The sequence below is a fragment of the Drosophila tropicalis genome, unplaced genomic scaffold (assembly GCF_018151085.1).
Source record: "Drosophila tropicalis isolate 14030-0801.00 unplaced genomic scaffold, ASM1815108v1 contig_573, whole genome shotgun sequence".
Taxonomy (NCBI): Eukaryota; Metazoa; Arthropoda; class Insecta; order Diptera; family Drosophilidae; genus Drosophila; species Drosophila tropicalis.
In genome coordinates, this window is record NW_027173049.1 from 471155 (window position 1) to 494101 (window position 22947).

Sequence of the window (22947 nt, forward strand, 5' to 3'; positions counted from 1 at the left end):
TCCGGCAAATTTAATTTACCCCCTAAAGTCAGTACGAAAGAGAGGCACACATACATATGGCGAGGGCGTGTGAGTGAGATGGCCAACCAGACAGTCAGACATTGTCTTAAATTATTAAATTAAAAGTTAATGAATAGAGCGTCGCATAAACACATAAAAAAAGCGAACAGAAACACCATAAACATAAACAAGTCAAGGTCGTTGTCACCTTCCACCCCCTTTGTTTGGTGGGCAACAAGAAATAAAAGACTAACCAAACCCACACACCACCCTTGATGGTTCTCTCTCTCTATTCCTTGCGTTAAAGTGTGGCACATTAGCAGACGCCATCTGTCCCTGGTGGCCACATTGAGCGATACCCAAACGCCGATCCTGGGATAGTTTGTCTCCGACTCTAAGTCTGTCTGTCTCTTTGCCCGCCTGCTCGACCGACATTGGATGACAAACCCACTAGGGACCATCAAGCATCAAGCATCCAGGCATCATCAACAGCATTACAAGCAAAGTCACTTTGCACAAAAGTTGCCATGCTTTTTTCTTGCTCCTTTGTATTCCTTTTGCCATTAGTCTGGCTCACAAACAGTTAGACAGACAGAGGGACAGGAACACTGACAGCTCAAGATTTGCCACGAAATGCCGGGATTCTTTATTTTCCCCCGCAGTATCTGTATCTGTTTTTTGCTCTGCCGTTGAAGTTGTCAACCCGTGAACGATGCGGCCAACGCGCAACGCCGATTGATGTGGATCCGAGATCAACGGAGACCTTCCTTCCAACCTGATGAAGGCAAAATCGTTTCCATGTCACAAGTCAGTCGTCACTCAGTCATTCATTTTGCTTGGCATTTTATTTTTTCCACTAAAACCCTTAAAAAAAAAACACTCATTCCAACATCCTACTAGAATGTACACATATGTATCTATGTATCTGTAGGGTTAAGTTGATAAACTGGCTAAACAATATACCCAGTAACAGTTTACAAATTCATTGTGATTTCGTGAGGTAGAAGAAGAATGTCTATTTTCAAAACACTCATCTACATAATTATGAACCTAATATACCCATTTACCCTGTCATCACAAATGAAGGGTATCAAAATAGAGCTGAAGCTTAGTGAAATAGTGAAAATACTTATGACAAAAGTGCAGAAATCTGGCAACACTTTCTGCCCACCATTTCTCACCTTACCACACACCGAATGTTAGTGTGTGGGTGTTGGTGTGTGTGTGTGTACCGTTACCTTGTAAATGTCAAAATCTCAACATGTCTACGTCGCCTCGACTACGAGTCGTTCTTATGCATATGCCACAACCATGGCATATGGAAATGCCAATTTTGCAAAAGGACGAAACACATCCGACAAGGATGGGGTTCGACCTCTCCTCCAGCAATAAGACAAAAGCTCCTCGCCAGGCCCTGGACAGAAATCGGAGCTGACCAAAGATTGCGGACAAAAGGAGTAGGGGAAAATTGCCTATAGATAAAGAATTTACATATGGAATTTATGCGCATGTAAATGTATTGGCATCCCTGTGTAGGTGTGTGTTTGTGTGTGTGTGTGTGTGCTTGGTTGTCGAGACATGTTTTGACTGTCACGACGGTAATTGATCTCGATTAAGACCATGTTATGGGCAAGAGAAGATGGCAAGAAGTTGCCAAGTGGAGGGAGTGTCTTAACAAGCTAGCAAAACATATACATTTTCACATACACATACATACATATATACATATACAAAGGCTCACACACATGTAACGATGTACGCTCAAGGACTATTGGAAGCTAAACATCTTAAAGTAATTCGAATTCCCTTAGTTTTAAGTAATTTCAGTATGAAAATGAGAAACATAATTCCTTACGAACATTATTTCCTAGATATAAGCTTGAAATCTCATTATTTTATTCTATAAAAAAGGAGAAAGGAAAATGGATTGTGGCAAATATTCTTTGTGAGATAAACTTAGGAATATCAGGTGAATAGCTGATTACAAATGCTTTTTTTTGCTCCTTCCGTTTTGTCCACTTCTGTAGCTCTTTTTGTTTTTAAACTGTTTAAATATACAGTGCCGAGCACATGCGGATATATGTTTCGATACTGTGACTTTGAGTGGCTCTAAAACCCAGGAAAATGCCTTAATCGAATCCAAATTTTTAACAAAAATCCATTAATAATACATAAAACGAAAAACAAAAACTTTTTTTTAATATCCCCTCTTTAGCTCAAATAATCCAGAAAAAACTGAAAAATGAGCATGTATCCACTTTTGCTCGTATAACAAAACTTATAGATTAACGAATTTTTGCCTTTAATCACACTATGATTGCTCCTGGGCATACTCTCCACCAACTTTTCTATCAATCCGTGCAATAGAGTGCTCCATTCCGCTTGGACTCGACTCCAAGGCTCGCCTATTGTCCTGGGCGGATTTTCGTCGCGCGATAGTTGCTTCTTTAGCCGAGCCCATGATTTTCGATCGGATTTAAATCTTGGCTGTAAGCCATTCCTTTACAATTTTGGCCATGTGATCCGGATCACTTCACTATATATACATATACCATATCTCTGTCTGTTGCAAAGTCTTAAGCATAAGCAATCAAGTATTAGCATTGAGATAGACATAACTATTAGTTCATATTAAACATTTTGTGCTTAGTTCATATTAAAGTCTTGTAAAGTTTTTTTTCGGGAATAGGCGGATTAATCGAAAGTCGGAGATGAATGAGATACGTTCTCTTTTTTAGTCCCTTCTATATCTATTTCTAAAATAGATTTTTATGTCTCAATCGTATTCTTAGCCATTTTATTTAAGTCTTTCTAGACATTCAACTTATTTTTATGTGTTAACGGTGCCTTAACCGCTTTTGTTGAAATTGGTTAAAAGTAAAGAGAATCTTTAGTTCATTCGTGAGGTTCTCAATAGAAGGTTGACTTCTCTTAACAATCCCGGAATTGTTTCCGAAATCTGGTTATCTGGCTTCTTGTTATTAAGCCATTTGTTGACAAAAAGATTCATACTCCACATTATGCATTCATAGGTCTTTAACTGATTCCCATTCTTTATTCTATTGGGCGAACAATTTCTATTTGTTTTCCGGAATAATTGAGTTCCTCGTAAATGGTTCATTTTCTTCACCGCAAAAATAAAATGGATATGGAAAAGATCTATCACTTTATTTATATTGAAAGATTCATTTCACTTCATCTCTTGCAAAGTTATTTACATCTTTAACCAAGTATTTTTTTAATATATCTGGTGATTCAGAATACTTCATTAGAAATCAATTTATTTTGGGTTTTAAGCGACCATTCACAATGTTCAAATGTTCAACATGTTGAAAACTATCTGATTTTTTTTTGGATTTTGATGAAAAATGTATGCACAGGACTCCATTATCCTTTAGTACTTTGCTGTAAATTAATGTTATTAAAAGCTGAGATGATCAAATGTACTATTCGTCATCTGCCTAAACTTACTTAGAAGCCGAGAATATTAGAATTCAATTCAGAAAACTGAAAACGTCATAAATTGGATGCGACCGAAATTAAAATTGTTTTCATTCCTTTTCTCTTCTTTTGGAAACATTATGTCAATATTATTTGAACAAAGAATAAAATCGTAAGAGCTTGAAATGATTAGAAAATGTTCAAAACTATTGGGAATAATTAGATGGAGATCGTCATTAATAGGAAACCACAAATAAGAGACACAAATTGTCTGTGGATGAAACTTAAGCCTTTAGGCCACATTTGTGTGTTCCTTTAAAAAATATTTATATTTTGGTTTACTTGCAGGTCTGGTTCCAGAATCGCCGTGCCAAATGGAAGAAGCGCAAGAAGACCACAAATGTTTTTCGTACTCCGGGAGCTCTCTTGCCATCACACGGTCTGCCGCCATTCGGGGCGAACATAACCAATATAGCCATGGGCGATGGCCTCTGCGGCACTGGGATGTTTGGCGGCGATCGCTGGAGTGTGGGAGTCAATCCGATGACAGCGGGTAAGTGCGAGGACGAATCTGGATGAGATCTGCAACTAACTGAGATATTCTTTTCCAACTAATTTGCTGCAATTTGGTATGATGTTAAGGCTTTGGCCAATTGAATCAATCGTCACCGCTCTCATCTACCCTGAATAGCGGTCTCAATTCGGGCATTAACATGGGCAGCTATCAGCACTATGGCCTGAATGCTTTGGGTAGGTGTTCCACCCTTCCCCAACACACCGACACCCCTGGGCCCCCTTCATAGTTGATTGATCACATGCCTGTTCGATGCTTTTGAAAATTTTCCATCTCTCGTCGAGTTGACACTTTTTTTGTGTTCGCTTTGGTTCTTTCGTTTTACTCTTTGCGTTTTTTGTTTGTACTCCAAAATCCAGTTCTCCTGACAATTGACCAAACACGACAAAAAAAAAAGAAAGAGAAAAAAAAAACGTTTTCATTTCTTTGAACTCGACACTCTGTATTTCTTTTTTCGGTAGCCCAAGAGAAGCTGAATATATATACGGATATATATCGAGTTTGTATCATTTTTATAATGCTGCTGGCTTATTTGTTTGTTCAATTAACAGAGAGTCGTTTAATTTTCAGAAATGACCAAAAGACATTTTTTCATTATACATATATTTGTATCTGTAGATCTGTGTACGACATATCTTTGCATTCTTTTATTTGATTTCGCATAGAAGTGCTAATTGACATTTTGGAGACATGTTTTTTTCTCCCCCTTTTTATTTTTGACTGCAAAGTTTTCATTGTTACAGTTTTTTTTTTTTTTGGGTTGGTGGGGGGACTTTTGGGTTCTTTTGTGAGGGTTTTTAATCAATTCCAAGTGCGCGCCTTTGCATTAATGTTATTCTGCCTCCTTCTGTTCCTCTAGGCGACTCCATGATGTATCAGCACAGTGTGGGCGGGGTGAGCTGCGGGCCGAGTGGCTCCCCGAACGCCACCACGCCTCCCAATATGAACAGTTGCTCATCGGTGACCCCACCGCCTCTGTCCAACCAGCCCAATGCTCCTCAAAATGAAGTGAATGGCGAACCCATGGTAAGTAGTTGGCGGAAACCTTTCTTTAAGTTATTGTAATTAGAAAATTCTTTGGGAAAAGGATGTTCAACATTTGACAGCAGAGACAAGGGACTCATTTCCGACCCTTTAACATCTTAATGGTCCCTCATTCAATGTGACAGGGTCAGAGTCCATTCAGTTCTGGACTTAAAACTTACCAATCGGTGAATGAATCTCAGTAATTGTATTCGTTTCTCGTTTATAAATTTCTACAATTCGGGATTTCCTGCAAATATTCATTACTTATCCGTATCTGTCTGTCAGTCAGTTTGTATGCAAATTGGTCTCGCGATGTGTAAGATTTTTATTATCACAGGTTGTAAATTGAATTGATTCAGCGAAATGGACTGAAGTAATACTTTTATTGTCGTATAATAAACAACTTCGGCCTTGCTTAGTAAATTTCTTTTCTGACGTAACGATTCACTCATACGAAACCAAAATATCTCACAGTCAAACTTATTTGATCAAATTCAAGATGTCGAGGTTTACTTTTTAAGGCAGAACGATGGTGTCCCTTGGTATACCTTGTCTACTGAATTTTAAAATGGTCAATAGATAACAGTTGTGATTTATTCCAAAATTGTCCAATTGCAACTTGTTCCTTCCTTAATAAGTAATTAGATTAGTATTAATGTTAGTATGACAGAATTTCCCAAATTCCTACACATTGATAAAAATGATTTTGAAGGTATGCTAAAACTAAGAAAAACTGAATACTCCAAATTGGCCGAATATCCCAAAAGTTTTTCTAAATACAAAAATGCTTTTTCGAGAAGTTGAAGATACATTTTAGTCATAACTTGGTAATCGATTATCCAATACTAATGTTTTCTTAAACTGAATTCAGGAATTCACTGTTAAGTATCACGCGTTATCTATTGTCTTTTCTTGATGTTGTCGGTGTATATCAGAGAGATTCAGAGCTGATACGTAAACTGTTTTTATTTATGTTTTTTATGTTAACAAAAATATGAAAAAATTGGAAGTAGTTAACCAAATACTTAAGGAAAACTCCTACATCTCAGCGAATTCTTATTTGATAAATGAAAGAACAACTTTCTTGGAACAAAAATAACAAATAATGAACAAATAATGTATTCCCCATTCCCTTTTTGGTTGGAGTTTCTTCTATTTTCAATATGAGACAATAAGAGATACATTGATTAATAGGATATACTTGTATTACGAAATGCAAGATTTGTCTCTCTGTTAATTTCACAGTTTTTCCGACTGTACAGTTTTCCTTAGTTCAAACAAATCTTCAAAATATGCTAAAAGATGCCTTATGAACATATTTCTGGCATGCTTTATAAATACAGGAGAATCCGCTTATAACGTCCGTCCGGTTATAGCGACTAAAGTTCAATGAGTGATTGGTTGGTTCCAATACAAACTTACATATATAAAAGATACTCCGGTTATAACGATGAAAATCGTCGGTCCCGTCGGAGCGCCTTTATAACCGAATTCTACTGTATTGAGTTTTATTTCCGTTATCTCGTTTTGCTATTAATATGTAATGTTTTCGTAATAAGTCTAGTCAGTCTCCAATTAGACCTATTTGGTTCTTATTTTGAACTTTGATCAAATCTAACCATGTCCAAAAAACCTTTTTTATAATTATCTTCACTTTGGGAATAAACTGTCTTTCCAATTTCATTATTATTGTAATTGAATTCTGTTCCTGAGATGAAATGATAATTCTGATAGGAAAATCAATCCCAAAAAACCTCTGAGGTTGATAAGTTCTCTATTTGTTGGCAGATTTCGTGCAGAACATTCTTATAGACTTGTTAACATTAAATAAGTACCGGAAAATGGCACAGAATGTAGATAAGAGCAGAGTACATTGGAAAAATCTGTACTTTGGTTATTATTGTTAAGTGACTTAAATTTGTTTAATTTCCTTTAAATATCTTGTTTAAACTTATTAATTCTTAATTCTCCTTTATAGCCAATTCATCAACAGCCGCAGCAGAGTCACCAACAGCAGCAACAGCAACAACAACAGCAGCAGCAACAACAACAGCAGCAACAGCAATCACACCAACAGCAGCAGCAACAACAACAGCAGCAAACTCACCAACAGCAACAGCAGCAACAAAACCATCAACAACAACAGCAAAATCATCAGCAACAGCAGGTAACAACGACAAAAGTTCAATCAATGAAGCTTTCTTTAAGCGACATTCCTAATCAATATCAATCTATTCATATCAATAGCCTCTATATATAGTATCCATATGTCTATTATAAATTTCAATTTGTTTAGGAAGATGGAAAATTGTTTATTTATCTGAAATATGTTTATAGCTATATATTCCATAGAAATATATCAAAATTTCAATACCGTTCATAGAATTTATTCTTAATTTTTATACATTTTAAACCTCTTTAACCCCTACCCCCTATATTATCTACTTCTCTGTAGCTTAACATTGAGGTTTTTAGGAAATTTTGCAAAGTATTTCGATCGTATTACGAATACCCGTAAAATGAACTAATTTTGTGTTTAGGCGTCTTGAAAGAACAAAAAACAATTCAGCAGCAAAGTTAAAAGTTTGTGTTTTAAAAAGTTATTGTTAATATTATTCAAAAAATAGTTATACAAATTTAAATTGACAAGTTTGAAGTGCTCAAAGTAACAGCAAATCAAAAGCAGGGAAGATCGCCTATTTTTGTATCTACAATGTCCCAAAAAAGTATGCTACAAAATTATTACTCATAAGTAAGTCGAAGCTTGTGTTCAACAAAAATATGATAAAAATAAGAAAGTATGATTGAAACAACTAATATGAAATATTTTTTAGCTTTGTTCAAGCACTGTTTATAGATAAATAGATTACTTAGTAGATTTAGGTAGTCGCTTTGACTTGACTATTTGATATATACAATGTGTCTGTATTCATTCGTCGTAGCTTAAACAAAACTTTCACGCTTAAGACAGTTGCGAATTATTGGTTTGAAAGCTCTAACACGGTTTTCTTTTTATAGCAGGAAAGCTCCGGGAATGCCCACTTGCTGCCGCATTGCCATCAGTCTATGCAATCACCCACTGACGGTAGTGGAGGCGCAACCACCACCGAGGAGGATGTCTGGCGAGGACACAGCATTGCAGCTTTGAGACGACGAGCCTCGGAGCTTAATGCCACGGCGATTCCTTCGTACTTGCACCATGCGGCGGCAGCTGCCCACAACAATTACGAGCACCATAATTCGGTCTACTGAAATTTGTTGAAAAGCTTTGAAAGCTTTTCGGATTACGGGTTTACCAACCATGAGTTTTAGACAGCCGAGACACGAATCGACACAGACCAGGCTTTGGAGACGGGGGAACTTCGAATGTTAACGAAATAGAAAATGTTAACTCATAATGTTAGCAAAATTAAATATGTTGAACGATGGCTCAGCATACACCCATATATACATAATATATATATATATATATATTTTCAAACTCAAAAGACTATAATGAAATGAAAACCATGTATACGAGAAACAAAACCTTGAAACCGAGCTAACTATTAGCCATTGGAACAGATGAGAGCAGAATACTAAAATATGCAATTTAAATGTATTTCGAAACAAAAAATGAAAAAGGATACCACACTAAACAGATCTAAGCATACAAATTATAAACACATACATACATATATACATATGTGAAAGAGAAAGCTATTCCATTTAAATATTTAGAGATAGTTATTGAATTATATATATATATATATACGATAAATCATTGCTGTATACGAAAAATTGTATAAACAAATCCGATTCTTAAAGGCATCACAATAATTTTTGGAAGACAAAGGAAAACAGAAAAATTCGCTTAGTATTTACTTATAAAAGAAAATAAAAAGTGAAACGAGGAAAAGAAGATGAAAACTTATTTCTAGAGCTATCACTAAGTGTAGATTGTAAACGATAAGTGTTGTTGTTTTTGTGTATAGCCATTATCCTTTTGTTTTTCGACATATGCAAATATATACATACATACATATTATACTTATAGATATGTAGAAATATATTGTTTAATCTTAATCTAAAGAACCTAATCGTAACAAACAAGAAAATAGTCGATCTAAAGCAGCAATTCCTATAGATAAATCCAAACAACTCAACTAAACTAAACTAAAACTAAACTAAATAGCAATTCCTTGAGTCGATCCTTGACAAGGGATTCCATTCTCCCAACATTTACCCTATGAAAAACGAAAACAAAAACTAAAATGAAACAAAACCTATTAATAGACGCATGCAATTACCTATAAATGGCAAAATGTACTTGTAATAGACTTTCTTGTAATGTTTAAGCCTAAATTTAAATACATATATCATGGAATCAGAAACTAAAAACGCAAAAACGCAAAAAAAAAAAACGACAACCCAACCAACTAATTAATATGTATGTAATTATGCGTATTATTAAATAGTGAACTAAATTAAATATTGAACTTGAACGTGATTTAAATGACAAAACAAAAAACGAAACAAAAAAAAAAAAAAAAAGGATGAGAAAAACAAAAATAAAAACTTAAATTCGTGTGTATTCGTTATGCGATTTACGATTTAGTCCAAAATTAATTAAGTTTTTTTTTTTTTTTTTTTTGGTTTTTGTGTTTTGTTGTTATCTAGGAAAAATATATAATTAAATAGGAAATGGACTAAAAGGCTGAATATCGGAAAAGCCAAATCGAATTTGCCTGAAAGCAAGTTTAAGCTGAAAATTGGCAAATTGATAAAAGTCCGGACAGTGTACCAACACACACACACACACACAGACACACACTTACAAACACACTCGTATACATGTGGACACTCATAGATAGATAACGAGGATAACTGGGATGCTGCATGGCCTCTGGCCAACAGGGCGGATGGGTTGATTGGGCCGATTGAGTTCGCAGTTTGGTGGCCGGTGGCCAGGTCAGGTCAGTTCAGTGTCTGCATGCATGGGCTTATAAATTTTATAACGTTCCCTGACATTTGACATGCTGCCCATTGTCACTACAATTGCCCAATGCAGGCCAGGACACCGCACACACACACACCGACAGACAAAGACTATTTGATGCGATATAAACAATTTAATAATACAAGTTTTCTCTATTTATATCCTGATATGAAAGGTTGAGAGAAAGTCGGGGGCCCGCAATATGACATGCTCGAATTCTAAAATTGATAGCTTGCCATCGCCATCGACATCAGCCTCCTCGATTACCTTGTCTGCAATCTGCTGATGCTCCTCCGGACTCATATCGTTCTTGGTCATTGTTGTCAAACAGGACATGAGGTCATCGTGGCCAATGAAGCCATCCTGATCGAAATCTGTAAAGTTATGTCGGACATAAGTATGGCGAGTATGGCAACAGCAGTATGGCCCTTCTGCAGATGGATGAAAAACTGCAGCCAAACAAAACTTGACATTTTCTTTTACAAAAGTCAAGTGATGTGTGCAAAAATAAGTTTCCTGTGCATGCATGTCTATTGGTGTATGTGTGTGTGTGTGTTTGTGTGTGTGTGAATGTAGGTGGGTCTAGTGGGTGGGTGGTGATGGGCGCCGTGTGTGTTTGCGAAGGGTAATCGCCTGTTTCTTGCTGCACGTTTCAATTTGTGTCAATCTAATAATGCACATTGAAACAAAGTCAAAGAGCTCCGGTACACACACACGGGGTCCTTCTCTTGCTCTCTCTCTCCCCCTCTCTCTGCACATCTTTCACCTGTAATTTTCGAAAATATTTACGTAAAAATATTTCCACAGAAATATTGTGAAGCAGCTCACATTTGTACTTTTTGATGCTTTGTAGGACTCAATTGGCCTAGTTACCATGGTGCAACGGTTAAAGTGAATTTCATTCAGTGGTTCGTGCAAGGCGAATGCCAATCGAATATTCAGCAATGTCCTTTCTAAAATCCTTTCACATTCACTTATATTCATTAAAATTGAGACTTTAATTATGTCGAATTCTAACATAAGGCTATAATTTTAATTTAGTTTGATTATCTGACAGATAGAAGATACATCACTTAAACGAGGTGTGGTCCTTACTCGTGCAGGACATGTGGAGCTTTAAAGATAACCCTTGAAGACAGGCTTTTAGGTATTTCGCTGCTAGGAAGTTACTTCGTTCTACAATGTTTGAAAACTTCCACTTCAGTCCATTAGTGTCGATATATCGAAAAGAGCCGACATAAACAGACATACTTATATGAATTTCTATTTTCATACTAAAATATTTTGTTTGGTTAAGCTACAAGGTAAGTAACCAGTTTTTCAAATGGGCTACTAAATTTCTAATAAACCGGACACAGAGCATCTATTTAATCAGAAAGATAGATTTAAACTTTTTTATCTAAATCTTCTTTCTAAGCATACAAAGAATTTACCATCTAGACTCAAATGAAAACTAGTCTGAATATAATCTCATTGATAGATAAGAGACTTAATCAATTAAATTTATGACATTTGTCCTTGCGATGTAGCCTCTGTTTATGTTATGACAAAGAGAGACGTCTAGATAGTTCCAAACCGAAATAAATGAGTTTTGAATCAAATCGTATTACAAAGTGCGAATCAAGTTCTAATCTAAATGGTTGGTAATGGAACATAATTTTTATCGATCTTTATTTTGGAGGCTGTGTTTTTAAAAAAGAAAACACAAATTGATCCTAATTCATTCCGAACTGCATCCAATCTATAAGGTGTAATGCCCTTTTCAAACGACTTTTCTAAGTAAGTTGATTGCAGACAGAAAGTGTCTATTTCGATAACAATAGACTTCTTTTTAAGGTGATTAATAAGCTCTCTAAGCTGCATGAATGATAAAAAAATCAAAGTCAAATGAATCCATTCGAATTAAATTCAAATGAATGAATCACATACACACAATGAAATGATTTTCAAATCTCTAAAGATACGTAACTCTGTTTAATGAAAAGCAATGAATTGAGTGTCAAAGCATCGAAATGTACAAAAGCACTCGAATCATTTGAATTATTTGAATAGTCTTCTTTTGATTGGAAAGTTTTTTAAGCAACAACAACTAATTTGATCAAAAATGTAAAGAAAATAATGGTCAAATGAGGGCTATTAAACTTTAAATACTCAATACACCAAAAATTTTAGTGCGCGGTTAAGGATTGGACATTTTAGGACAAATCTTGGGAAACCTATTTCAAAGGGATTTCCTAATTGCCAAAAACATCAAAACAAACTTTTTGCTATTGCTATTTTTTGCATTCAACATAGTAATGTGAAGTATCACCAGTTGGAAGACGTAATTGTAGACGGAGTAGGTCCCCACTGAGTCACTGACCAGACTAGATCAATCACATAGTAATCAATTCAAATAAATACTCAAATCAGAAATGGGATTCGAATCATAGCAACTCATTTTCATACATTCTAACTCATTCAATTTGATTGATTCGTTTGAGTGAGTTAAAGTCGATTTTTAAAGTCATTCAATTCATTAATTTTGCTTTGAATTCATGTTTCAATCGTTCATTCAGCTCTAATAAAAGAAAATATTTATAAAATCAATCTAAGTAACTCAAAAGAGAGCATTCAAAATGGGGAGACATTTGTTCTTAAGTCATTTACTCTTAAGTCTTTTGAACTCTTGAATGGTTTCTTTAATTTAAATATCCGTTTAGCAACTGAAAAATGGGCTTCAATTTTAAAAATCGAATCTAAAGTTCATTAAATTTCGTTGCACTTGTTTAAAGTTTGTCGTTATTTACAGGATGACATTGGGTTGTTTCTCAAAAAAAAAAAAAAAAACTAATTTAAATTTCAATTAAAATGCTTATTGAAATTTATGACTGTCCTTGAACTTTGGCCATGGTCGAATAGAGCGCATACCACGCGAAAGTTTTGGGCTCTTTGGCAGAATGCCACTCGCAGACAAATTACCACAAAGCCAGGGCAATGCGTTCCATGTAAACGCCAAAGACACAGGACCAAAACAAAAGGACTAAAACACAGACGAGAGAAAGAGAAAACACCCAGTGTTGTGCTGCGGAAATGCATAAACAAAAGGATGCAAAAAGGAGTCGCCTTACCATAAATTTTAAAAGCGTAGAAAACTTTTATGTCCCTGGGCGCCTGCTCGCTGAAGACAGAGAGAGCATCCAAAAAATCCTCAAAGGACAGATTGCCCTGGCCATCGCGTGAGAAGGCCTCACCTGGAATGTACATACATACATACATACATATATAAGAACAATGTGTGTGAGTGCGGGTGGTTGGGTATATCCTTTATCCATTGTTGCTTACAGATCCGTCGCCGAAAAGGATTCTCACGCAACTCGGGCATCTTTTCAATGCACTCGCAGGGAACCTTGACACTTGACTGGCCCTCGGTCATTTGGCGTGGCACCAAATCCGGCCGTAGTTCACGAAATCGTTTATGAACACTGCCAAAGAAAAACAACAAGAACATCAGCAACAACGAAAAACAGAGTGTAGAAGTGTGGATAAATCGGTCTATGATGGAACGCCACTCAGACTGGATACTGGGGATGGAGCAGGACTCTCTTTGTGTTGTCCCAGAGTGTGTTCAGTTTTTCTTGTTTTGAGTGGCTAACAAAAGGTTGAGAGATGAACAATGGCCAGCATGCGGTCATTGTTTGAGTCCGTATTGTGGGTGTGGCCCCATCTTCGGCATCTTGCCGAATGAAATGAAATAGTTTTTGCTTATTTCTGTATTCATAAAAACCTTACCGCAAAATCTCTTTGCGTGTAAAGAATGTGCAATCCTTTAAAGAGAAAGAACGAGAGTGGGAGGGTAAATTCCAATTAAAATATATTTGATAATAATAATTTAATGCCAACCTGATAGTCATCCAATTGCTGTTCGGTGAAGGTAACAACTTTGTTGCCCATAGTTTGCCCAATATCAACTCAATCCAATCCAATAGTGTGTGGTTTGTCCTGTGCCCGTGCGCGACTACAGCCAACTGACTATAACTTTGCATGGCCATTGCTTCAGTGGCCCCATTTAGGACACCATTCCTGTGGCGGTGGCGCCTCTTTCTAGCGCGTATGGCGCCGCATTCGCATGGAAATTAATTAAGGAGTGTTCACGGCTAGCCGTTTTTTCTTTTTCGTGTGTTTTTTTTTTTGCCACCCGCACCTCTTGGCTTGTGTCCTGTGGTTTGTTTGCCACTGCGTTGCTGTTGCTGCCAACGTTGCTGCTGCTGTCAAGCTGCGGCATAGAACGTTTTTTTTTCTTGTTTTACATAGAGGTGCGGCAATGGCTCTTGCAAAACTAAACTAAAAAAAAAGTGTAGCACAGTTTTCTGCGCTTTACATTCGGTTGCGTGAGGCTTTTAGTTTTCTATGTAAACTTTATTAATTAATTTAATGCTTGGCAGCACTTTTCAATTTCACGTGTCTGCTCTATGAATTTATGAAAGTGACTATCAGGCTTGGGATCCAAATCCAAAACAGTGAGCTTGGTGAGAAACTGATGACCCAGCACAGTAACCAGTCCCAGTGCGGGAGACATCACGAGGGAACTGCAAAAAGAGGAAAATGCAATCGATTTAAGTTCGATAAGGGATAGCGTTAAGGGGAGCTTCTATGTTAGTTAGTTAGTTACCCTTTTTCGTTGTCTTTGTTATCCTGACATTCGATTTCCTGAAATGTCAACATTATCGAGCAATCCAAGGCAGTGGCACCCAGCATATAAGCCTGCTCCGGCTGTAGCTCCTCCAATTTAATGGCATCGATTAGGGGCAGCAGTTCTCTCAAAGCTTTATAGCTCCGTTTCGAATGCGTCGAGTAGTTGGCCTGCCACATATAATCAAAGTGTTGCTGTGAACGAAACGTACATGAAGGAAAACTGGGCTAAGTCACTTGGCCACTTTGTTTGGCCATTGGCCATTTAGCTGCCTTTTCGAATACACTTCAAGTTTTACTAGATAGGTTACACACTTCAAGGAATCACCTGCCATTCTTTCTCTGTTTCCCTTCTGACACAATAAAAATAAGCAAAAGAGAGAGAAAGAGGGAGAGAGAGAGAGAGAGAAAAAAAGGAAATTTACCTTTACCAGCAATTGTAAATGCAAAATTTTTTGCAACACACAATTTTTTTTGCAGACCCAGTCTTTCCGCTCTGTTGACTTGTGCTTGAGTTTGATTCTGATTCTGATTCTCTTTCGGTTTTGGACTCCGAGTTGGCCGTGTTTCCGTTTTTGTTTCCGTTGTTTTTGTTGCTGTTTCTAGTCGGCAACGCTTTGTGTACCTTTGGGTCGTTGCTTTTTCACCAGCTGCTTCTCTTGTCCTTCTCGAGGATTGACCAGCATTGACAGAATCAACCTCTACAGTCTCTCCAACTCCCCCTTCCACTTGCCTTTTCGCTAACTCTGTCATGGCAACATTAGCGGCGCCAATTTCACCAGCTAAACCTTTTGTCTTCACTTGCCCAATTGCAACGTGGCTTTGGCTCTGGGTCTGGGTTTGTCTTTCTCTTTGGCATTGGTTGGCATACTCCTCCTTCTCCTGCTGCTCCACATTGTATTCCCTGAGAAGGCAGGCAACCAGCAAATGTTTTATAAGCACCATAATTTCGCTGGAGAATTTCAGTGATTTTATGGCCATGGCGTCGCATCGCAGCGCATCCCCATCCCCATCGTTGGTGGTTGGTGCAAAATTTTTGTTTGTTAACATTTTCAATTCATTCCCATTCCCAATCCGTTTTATGCGGTTGTCGTCAACATGTTTAGATGTTTATGTTGGTATTGGTGTTAGTGTTGGTGTCGGTGTTGGCGTTGGCGGTGGCAAAAAGGTGTGGAAAATGAAAGAAAACAAAAACTACAAAGTTGAAAATGGTAAGAAAAATGGCAATGTGTTGGCATTTGCCACTCGAGAATTTGTCCGGAACATTTTCTTTCTAGCAAATATTTATTGAATATTTGCGTGTTGTATGGAAATTGTTTGGGAGTTTCCCTTTTGACTGGATATTTATGGTGGTGTCGACATGAAAATGCAACAATTTTGATTTGTCTGTTCTGTTTAGCCGGTAGACAATTTTAGCTCTCCCGATTCTCTATTTGAATTAAAGGTAGGTTGTTTCTTTGTAAAACTTGTGAGAAAAACGGCTTGGAAAACTATTTTTAGGCGATTCCAAAAAAGGTTGCGGATCTGGGCTTTGGAAGGCTCTTCATTTATTGGCAATGAATACAGTTTAAAAGGAAACATGCAATTTTAAACATACATTGATAAGACTGATAGGCTGATTTGCAATTGGTCCATGATTCTACCCGTACCGCTTAAAACTTTAATTTTTCGATGCTTTTGCACACCTTTGGGCTACCCTTTTAATTGATAAGAATCTGACTGAAACCTTTTATTACAAACTAAAAATTGTATATAGATTGGATAAAACTGATCGAAAATTCAGTGTAAGTACTGAGAAAGTTCTATTGAACGGAAGAACTTTGCCCGAGTAAACTATGTAATGAGATGAGCAAAGATGACGTTTTATGGCACAAAAAAATGGAAGAAATGGAATGACCTGAGCAGAAATTTTATTTCCACGAGTCTAAATTTGTGGGTTTGACATAACGCGCATTTTGAGAAATGCTTTAAGAAACCAACTTTCAAATTTGTAAATCTTTCTGTAAACAATAAACAAATCCAAGTATTTACTTTTCAATTAGAAGATCATCCCTGTATAACAAAGTCACAGATTTTTATTTGAAATTAAACAGTTTAACATGCAACTTCAACTTCGTATGTTTAGGTGCCAAATATCTTAAGCCCTAAAAATACAGCCCACGTGGTAGTAATGAATCTTGATCAAGGGAAGTTCCTATACTGAGAAGTCAAAGTCAGTCAACTCAGTCAGTTGAACGTTCTGAACTTATTTGCCACAAATGCATTACCACCTGAGGGAGCCTTTCACAAGTTGCTATGTAAGCGGTCTAGTTGCTTGTTCTGTAGCATTAGGTTCCTACCTAAAAGTCATCAGAGATGGCAAAGCATATATTTAGCTTAAAATCTCTATAATTTATCTAGGGAAATTGTCAAAAGCCAAAACAATACTTTTGGCAGGTTTTAATTTCGGTTTTTTGTTTGACATATTTTCTTTAGAGTTCAGTGATTCCTTTTGGGTTTCTTTATCACCAACAGGGGACTGTATTAACAGAATAAATAACATGGCCAGCTCTGATATTTAAGGGAATCTACAGAGACAATCAACTGCTTAAACTTGTATATCTTTAATGACATTGCATTTTCTACAATGAACCTTTGGATACTTACGAAATTGTTTCGCTTGCGAAGTGATTGGTAAACAGTCTCGAAATACAAGCAGATATTTTTTATCTTGAAATTTGACCAAAATCTATCTACCTTTTATTTCGAACACAAAATAATAATAAAATTCTTTTAGATGTTAATATATCAGGCAAACCAATATTTCTTTCGAAAACCTTTTCATAAGATCTTATGAGGCCTTGTATTTTTGTGACTGCGTTTTCCATTAAATTTGATTTACTTTATGCTGTGTAATGGAAAATGTAAAGTCCTTAAGAAAAATCGTGAATAATTCCTTCTACAGTTTGCAAATTTTCCGAAATGATTTCATTACTTAATTGTCGAGAAAGAAGCAGGGACAACCCATTCAAAGCCTTCTACATTAATTAGATCGGTGGTGATTTTTATTGGGCCTACGGCTCAAGGCATCAATTTTCAACAATAGCCTTCCTCTCGAGAGCTCTTTGCCCTTACAGAAACTCTTTTCTGATTTTGACTTACCCGGGAAAAACCTGTGAATACAATTGTTCACAGGAAATCGAATTCGCATGATCGCCATAAATTAAATTGCCGTTCTGGAATACACGTAAGTTATTTTGCGGGCAGGCGAAAAGTGCATTCAGGGCATCAAGCATACGACCGGGTGCACTAAAAAATGAAGAAGAAGAAGAACGGCAACAACAATAATAATAATTCAAAAAAGAGAGAAAAATAATAAAGGATGAAAGGAAGGAAGGGAGGGAGGGAGGTAGGAATGGAGGCGATATAGGCAGAAGGACAGCATCACATACACACATCCATCCATATAAATAACACTATTAAAACTTATGTATATACAGATGGGATATATGGGATATATATTTATATATATACATATATGCATGCATATACATATGGTCGGCTCTTGGCAACAATTTTCGAAGGCAGCAAAAAAAACAAGGAAGAAGAATGAAAAAGAAATGTCTGTTATGGCCAGTGGAAATGGAAGCGAAGCAGGCGGTAAACCGGAATGAAAGCGCAAGCAAATTGAATTTTGTGCACGGATGCACGCATGACTTAAAACAGCGGGCCGCAAATAAACGAATTTGAGTGTAGCAAGCGTCGAACGGAGCGAATAGAGTGGACCAAACTGAATCGGACCAGCTCCGACGGCTCTTGGATCTGTGCTCCATAATAAAGGAGGAGGGAAAAGCTTTATGGCTAGCAAAAGCAAAGGCTACAGAGAACGGCAGAAAAGTGTTGGAATTATGAAGCACGACAGGACACGCAAATGGAGCAGATTGAAATTTATGACTTGAGCGAACTGGTTGTTGTTGTTTCTCGATTGCCGTTTGCTGTTTGTGTTTTTGTGCTTGTCGTTGATGAGGAGGACGACAGACAGACAGACATACCCTGAAAACAAGTCCATGGGACAATAGCCGCTCAACTGTTTGATTTTTCCTTTGCTTAGCTGTAAAAGAGAAAATAAAAAACTCAGTATCGCCCGCCAATTGCTTCGACAAAAGAACATCAACTCACCTTCAAAACCTGCATGCTACAATAACGACACTTGCACCTGCCCTTGTCCAGAATGGGCTTCATCTCTTGCCCTTGTCCCGTTTCATTGCTCTCCCCTTCGCGCTGTCGTGTCGTCTGGTCTTTTGTTGTTGCTGTTTTTGCTTCTGTTGGCATTAAATCAAATAAATCGTTGACATCACTTGCAAACTGTAGCCAGCCCTGTTTGGGTTTTATTTCGATGGCATATGTATGGCCCAGACGACGAACTCCGGCGATGGCTTCGTCTGTTGCCTGTAAAATTATATCGTTTTGGCTTATTTGCTACCTTTACTTTTTTGTTTTCTGGTCGTTGTGTTTTTTTATTTTGTTTGTTATTTGCTCCATTGCCAAATGGAGTAAAATGAAGGTGAACTCCACTGGCTGGCCTGACTGTGTCCTGCCATGAAATATTATGCCTGCCGTGTGCCGCAAACAGTTATCCCAGTGTTGACGCCACTTTGACTTGAAAATGCAACGGACAGGCACGACAAGCACGAACAAACAGAAAGCAAAAAAGGCAAGAAGGAAAAATGAAAGGATATGGAGCCAGGTTATCGCTGGCTCACTCCTTTGCCCTGAACATGAACCTGGCCTGCCAGCTCCATTGATGTTGTTGCCATTGTGTTGTTGTGACATAAAACAAAAGTTGTTGCGCTGATTGTATGATGAGTTATGGGCCCAGTGCATGGACGGAGAGAGACCACCGGACCAGAGGCCGGCCACTGCTCGGTTCAAGTTTGAAATTGAAAATTAACATTTAAAGTGACAATTAAAAGGTTTTCCAATTTGCTGTCTCGCTTATATGTACATATAAAGCAATACTCTTTCATTCTCCTTTATTCTCGCTGCCGTCCGCTTCCCCCTCAGTTCTCTTCCACCCCCAGACAATATGTGGCGTTAGTTATGGCCATAGCTATATTTTTTTCTTTATCCCACCCACCCACTACCCACACTTCCCATCGCGTTCATTTCGTTTGCTTGCAATTTTATTTCGGTCAATGCTTTGGCACCGAAACCATAAATTCAATATGTACCGAGAAAAGCGAATAGCCAAAAATTTGACGGAAAAATAATTTGAAAAAAATATCATCGAATAGCCAAATACACTGAAAACTTTAACTTCAAATAATCTCGAAGATTGTGGGATCCTTTAAAGAGGATCTAGATTGATAAGAGGGAAGAGGCTATCGGTTCTAAACACTTGAACAAAAGTTCCATTCTATATCCACTACTCTGTAACCCCTGACCACGTTGGGAGTTACTGCTCCCAAACACTTAGTTTGATTTCCTGAGATACTACTAAAAGATATAACATTCATAGAGAATCAAGTATGAAACTAAGCTGTAAGTTAAATACTCCAAAGGGTTGAGCATTAGGAATATTATCCATTTATTTGTTATTGAGATAGATGCATATGGATAGAGTTAACTAATCGACTCAATGCAACTCCATTGAAGGAAATAAGAGTAGAAATAAAAACTAGCTACTGTGGCAGCTATGGCGGCACTTTCAAAGCAATTTCGGCGTCTTTTATAACCGCACAAACCGAAACGGCCAGCGGCTAGAACGGCCCACATCCCCACATCCAGCGAAGGAACAAGAACAACAAAGTGTTTACACTGTAGCCCACTTTAATTCAAAACAAAGAACCGTTGATTTATGTGCCTTAGCCATGTGCCATGGTATTGGTAGTGAGTTAGGGCTAGGGGTTGGGGTGGAGGTAGAGGTGGGGCTGTTGGTAGGTATTTGTTTGCCCCGCCGCTGGTGCAGGGTTTTTGGTGGATTTTGTGTAAGCGGGGAATAGAAGGTCGTCCAATGTCCAGTGTCCAGCACATATGGCCGAAAAAATGCCAATATTGTCCTTGTACAAAATACACAATTTATTTGAGCAGCGTCAACATCCCCTCCCGTTCCCCCCTCTCATAACCATGCCCAACAACGACGTCCAACACTCATACTCAGCTCCATCGGTATACTCACCTGTAAATTGGCAAGTAAAACATCGAACGTGGCAGGCAATTGGGTCACATCTGGCAGCAGCAGACCGAATGGCCCCACAAATTCCTTATCCAGACGCGAAACTGCAAAAAAGGCAAAAGGAAAAATGAATGAAGGACTAAAAACCTAGGCGGTGGTCTATATAAATGTAAAGTGCAAGCGTTCGATGGCGATTATTGATAAATACTAGGTTAGTTGCAGCACCCCGACTATGATAAATGGTGGCCCAAAGGCCACAACCATAGCCCAAGCCTGTTGCTGGCCACTGGGCATGAACCAAAATTTTGATATATGGCAGCGACTATTGGCTACCGCTACCGCTACCAGCTCAACTAGACATGCCGCTCTACTAATCAGTCCCATGTGCACACCAGACTGACGACCATTCCGATGTGGAAATTTGGAGCAGTCACAAAGCGACGGAGAGAGGATAGGGGAAGAGAGCATCTGTCTATGTGTGTGTGTATGTGCAATGCCAGTAAAAGGACCAGAGAAGCACTAAAAAGCTCGTTTATGATTGATTGCAGTTTTGCTCGGAAAGACTTTGGCCAGAGGCCAGGATACGGCATGACAAAACAGAGAATAAAAAGCCAAAGGCAAAGGCAAAAAGGGCAAGTGCAGCGAAAGCTGATCAAATACAAAATACTTGCCCCAGACGCTGGCACAAAATATAGTCCATACCTCCACATAAAGAAAGGAAACAGCAAACAATTTCTAAACTGAACTCTCTCTAGCTAATAGCTAATCAAACTTAAATTTAACCGATTTACTTTAAGTTAAGGTGTGTGATCGCTTGATCTGAAGACCAACTTGCTTAGCTTAGATACGTTTTCTTCATAGCCATCTCGGTTATCAATGTATTTTGTTTTGTTGGGCATCCATCTCGGTTCAGCATCCACTGTAGCTTGTAAGTAGTTATTTACCCGGTCTATGGTGGCGTATGTGCTCATTTATCCAGAATCTATCATCCTCCTTCGGTATAGCAACAATATCCGCTTCGCAGACAAACTCATTTCCTAATAGACGGCGCATTATCTCGATATAAGCCATAAAATCCGGCATTGTCAAGTCGCCAGCTGTAAAAAGGAAAAAGGGGGTATAAAGAAATGTGGATAAATGAAATAAACACATTTGATGCAATGGCCAAAAGATGCACAACGGAGATAGATAGAGAGATAGAAAGATGTAGAGAAAGCGAGGGGAGCAAACAATACACAAATTGCCTGGCCACTGCTCGAGGGACAAAGGAAGATGAAGGAAGAACTAGCCAAGCCCGGCCCGGCCTGGGATGCATCATGCTGGGTGTTTCAAACTGCACGCAACCATTTCCTGACCAGGCCGAAAAGAGAGAAGAATAGGAAGCCATGGTGGTATGAGGTGGCCAACAATAACAAGCATAAATACAATATTTTTTTTTTTTTTTTTTTGTTTGGTACGTACGAACCTTCAGCGGAAACACTGGACTCCCCAGCCGGATGCGGATTCGTCTGCATCTCCGACTCCAACTTGGACTTGGACTTCGTCTCTGACTCCGACTGTCGGCGTCTGTTGGATATCATTTTTGGCAAACGTAAAACTTTTTTTAAATTGCGGCAAAGCCAGTACTAGATTTGCATTGCCCTCCGCCCGATAGATCAACTCAATTTGGCACAGTTCCATCTGCTCGGGCACATTGAGCAGGGTGTTCAGTGTCCGGACAGCTCCGCTAGAAGAGGGCGGAGGAGACGGAGCAATGCTCATGACTTTTGCGCGGGTGTTTGTTGTGGGTGTGGATGAGCATGGGATGTTGCTGTTGTGTTTTGCGGTTCGTTTGGCGTTGTCGTTCTCGAAATTGCAACTGACGCCTGCCTGGCTCTGGCACCGACTCCGGACCGCGGCAATGGATTGCCGATTGTGGTTGGTTTTGTGGTCGGATTTTGTGGTTTTGGTTTTAGATTTGCTTTGTGCTAAGTAGAGAATAGAATGTTTCCTTGTGTAAAAAATAAAAACTTGTTTGTATAAACAGCTGATCAGCTGAGATCACTTCTTCTTGCTAGTGTGCCCATATCCATACGCTAAGGTGTGACCATGCCACAAACGGCT

At 38.1% G+C, this 22947-nt stretch overlaps 3 protein-coding genes across 4 annotated transcripts in view; 1 reads left to right on the forward strand and 2 right to left on the reverse strand.

The window, feature by feature from the left end:
• Positions 1-8875, forward strand: part of otp (orthopedia) — a 28584-nt gene extending 19709 nt beyond the window's left edge. Inside the window, exons 5-9 of one of the 2 annotated variants that reach the window (XM_068287940.1) lie at positions 3790-3994; positions 4084-4191; positions 4875-5041; positions 7020-7208; positions 8060-8875. In XM_068287940.1, the coding sequence (XP_068144041.1) occupies positions 3790-3994; positions 4084-4191; positions 4875-5041; positions 7020-7208; positions 8060-8293 (903 nt within the window). In that variant the 3' untranslated portion in view covers positions 8294-8875. The remainder of the gene's footprint in view (positions 1-3789; positions 3995-4083; positions 4192-4874; positions 5042-7019; positions 7209-8059) is intronic. The other variant, XM_068287941.1, reaches the window with a different exon arrangement.
• A 1263-nt stretch (positions 8876-10138) lies between these two features.
• Positions 10139-14001, reverse strand: Cib2 (Calcium and integrin binding family member 2). Its single transcript, XM_068288113.1, has 5 exons — positions 13902-14001; positions 13791-13825; positions 13344-13483; positions 13130-13252; positions 10139-10393 (listed from the first exon to the last, which is right to left on the reverse strand). Exons 1-5 carry the CDS (start codon positions 13950-13952, stop codon positions 10176-10178), a joined length of 567 nt encoding a protein of 188 aa, XP_068144214.1. The 5' UTR covers positions 13953-14001; the 3' UTR covers positions 10139-10175.
• Positions 13970-22895, reverse strand: Ipk1 (Inositol phosphate kinase 1). The gene is given in 11 exon segments (XM_068288112.1): positions 13970-14587; positions 14671-14885; positions 15116-15166; positions 15168-15642; positions 17832-17978; positions 18722-18780; positions 18849-19118; positions 20848-20948; positions 21789-21941; positions 22310-22448; positions 22450-22895. Coding segments are annotated over 11 exon segments (1929 nt in total). The 5' UTR covers positions 22606-22895; the 3' UTR covers positions 13970-14424.
• Positions 22896-22947: the final 52 nt, after the last annotated feature.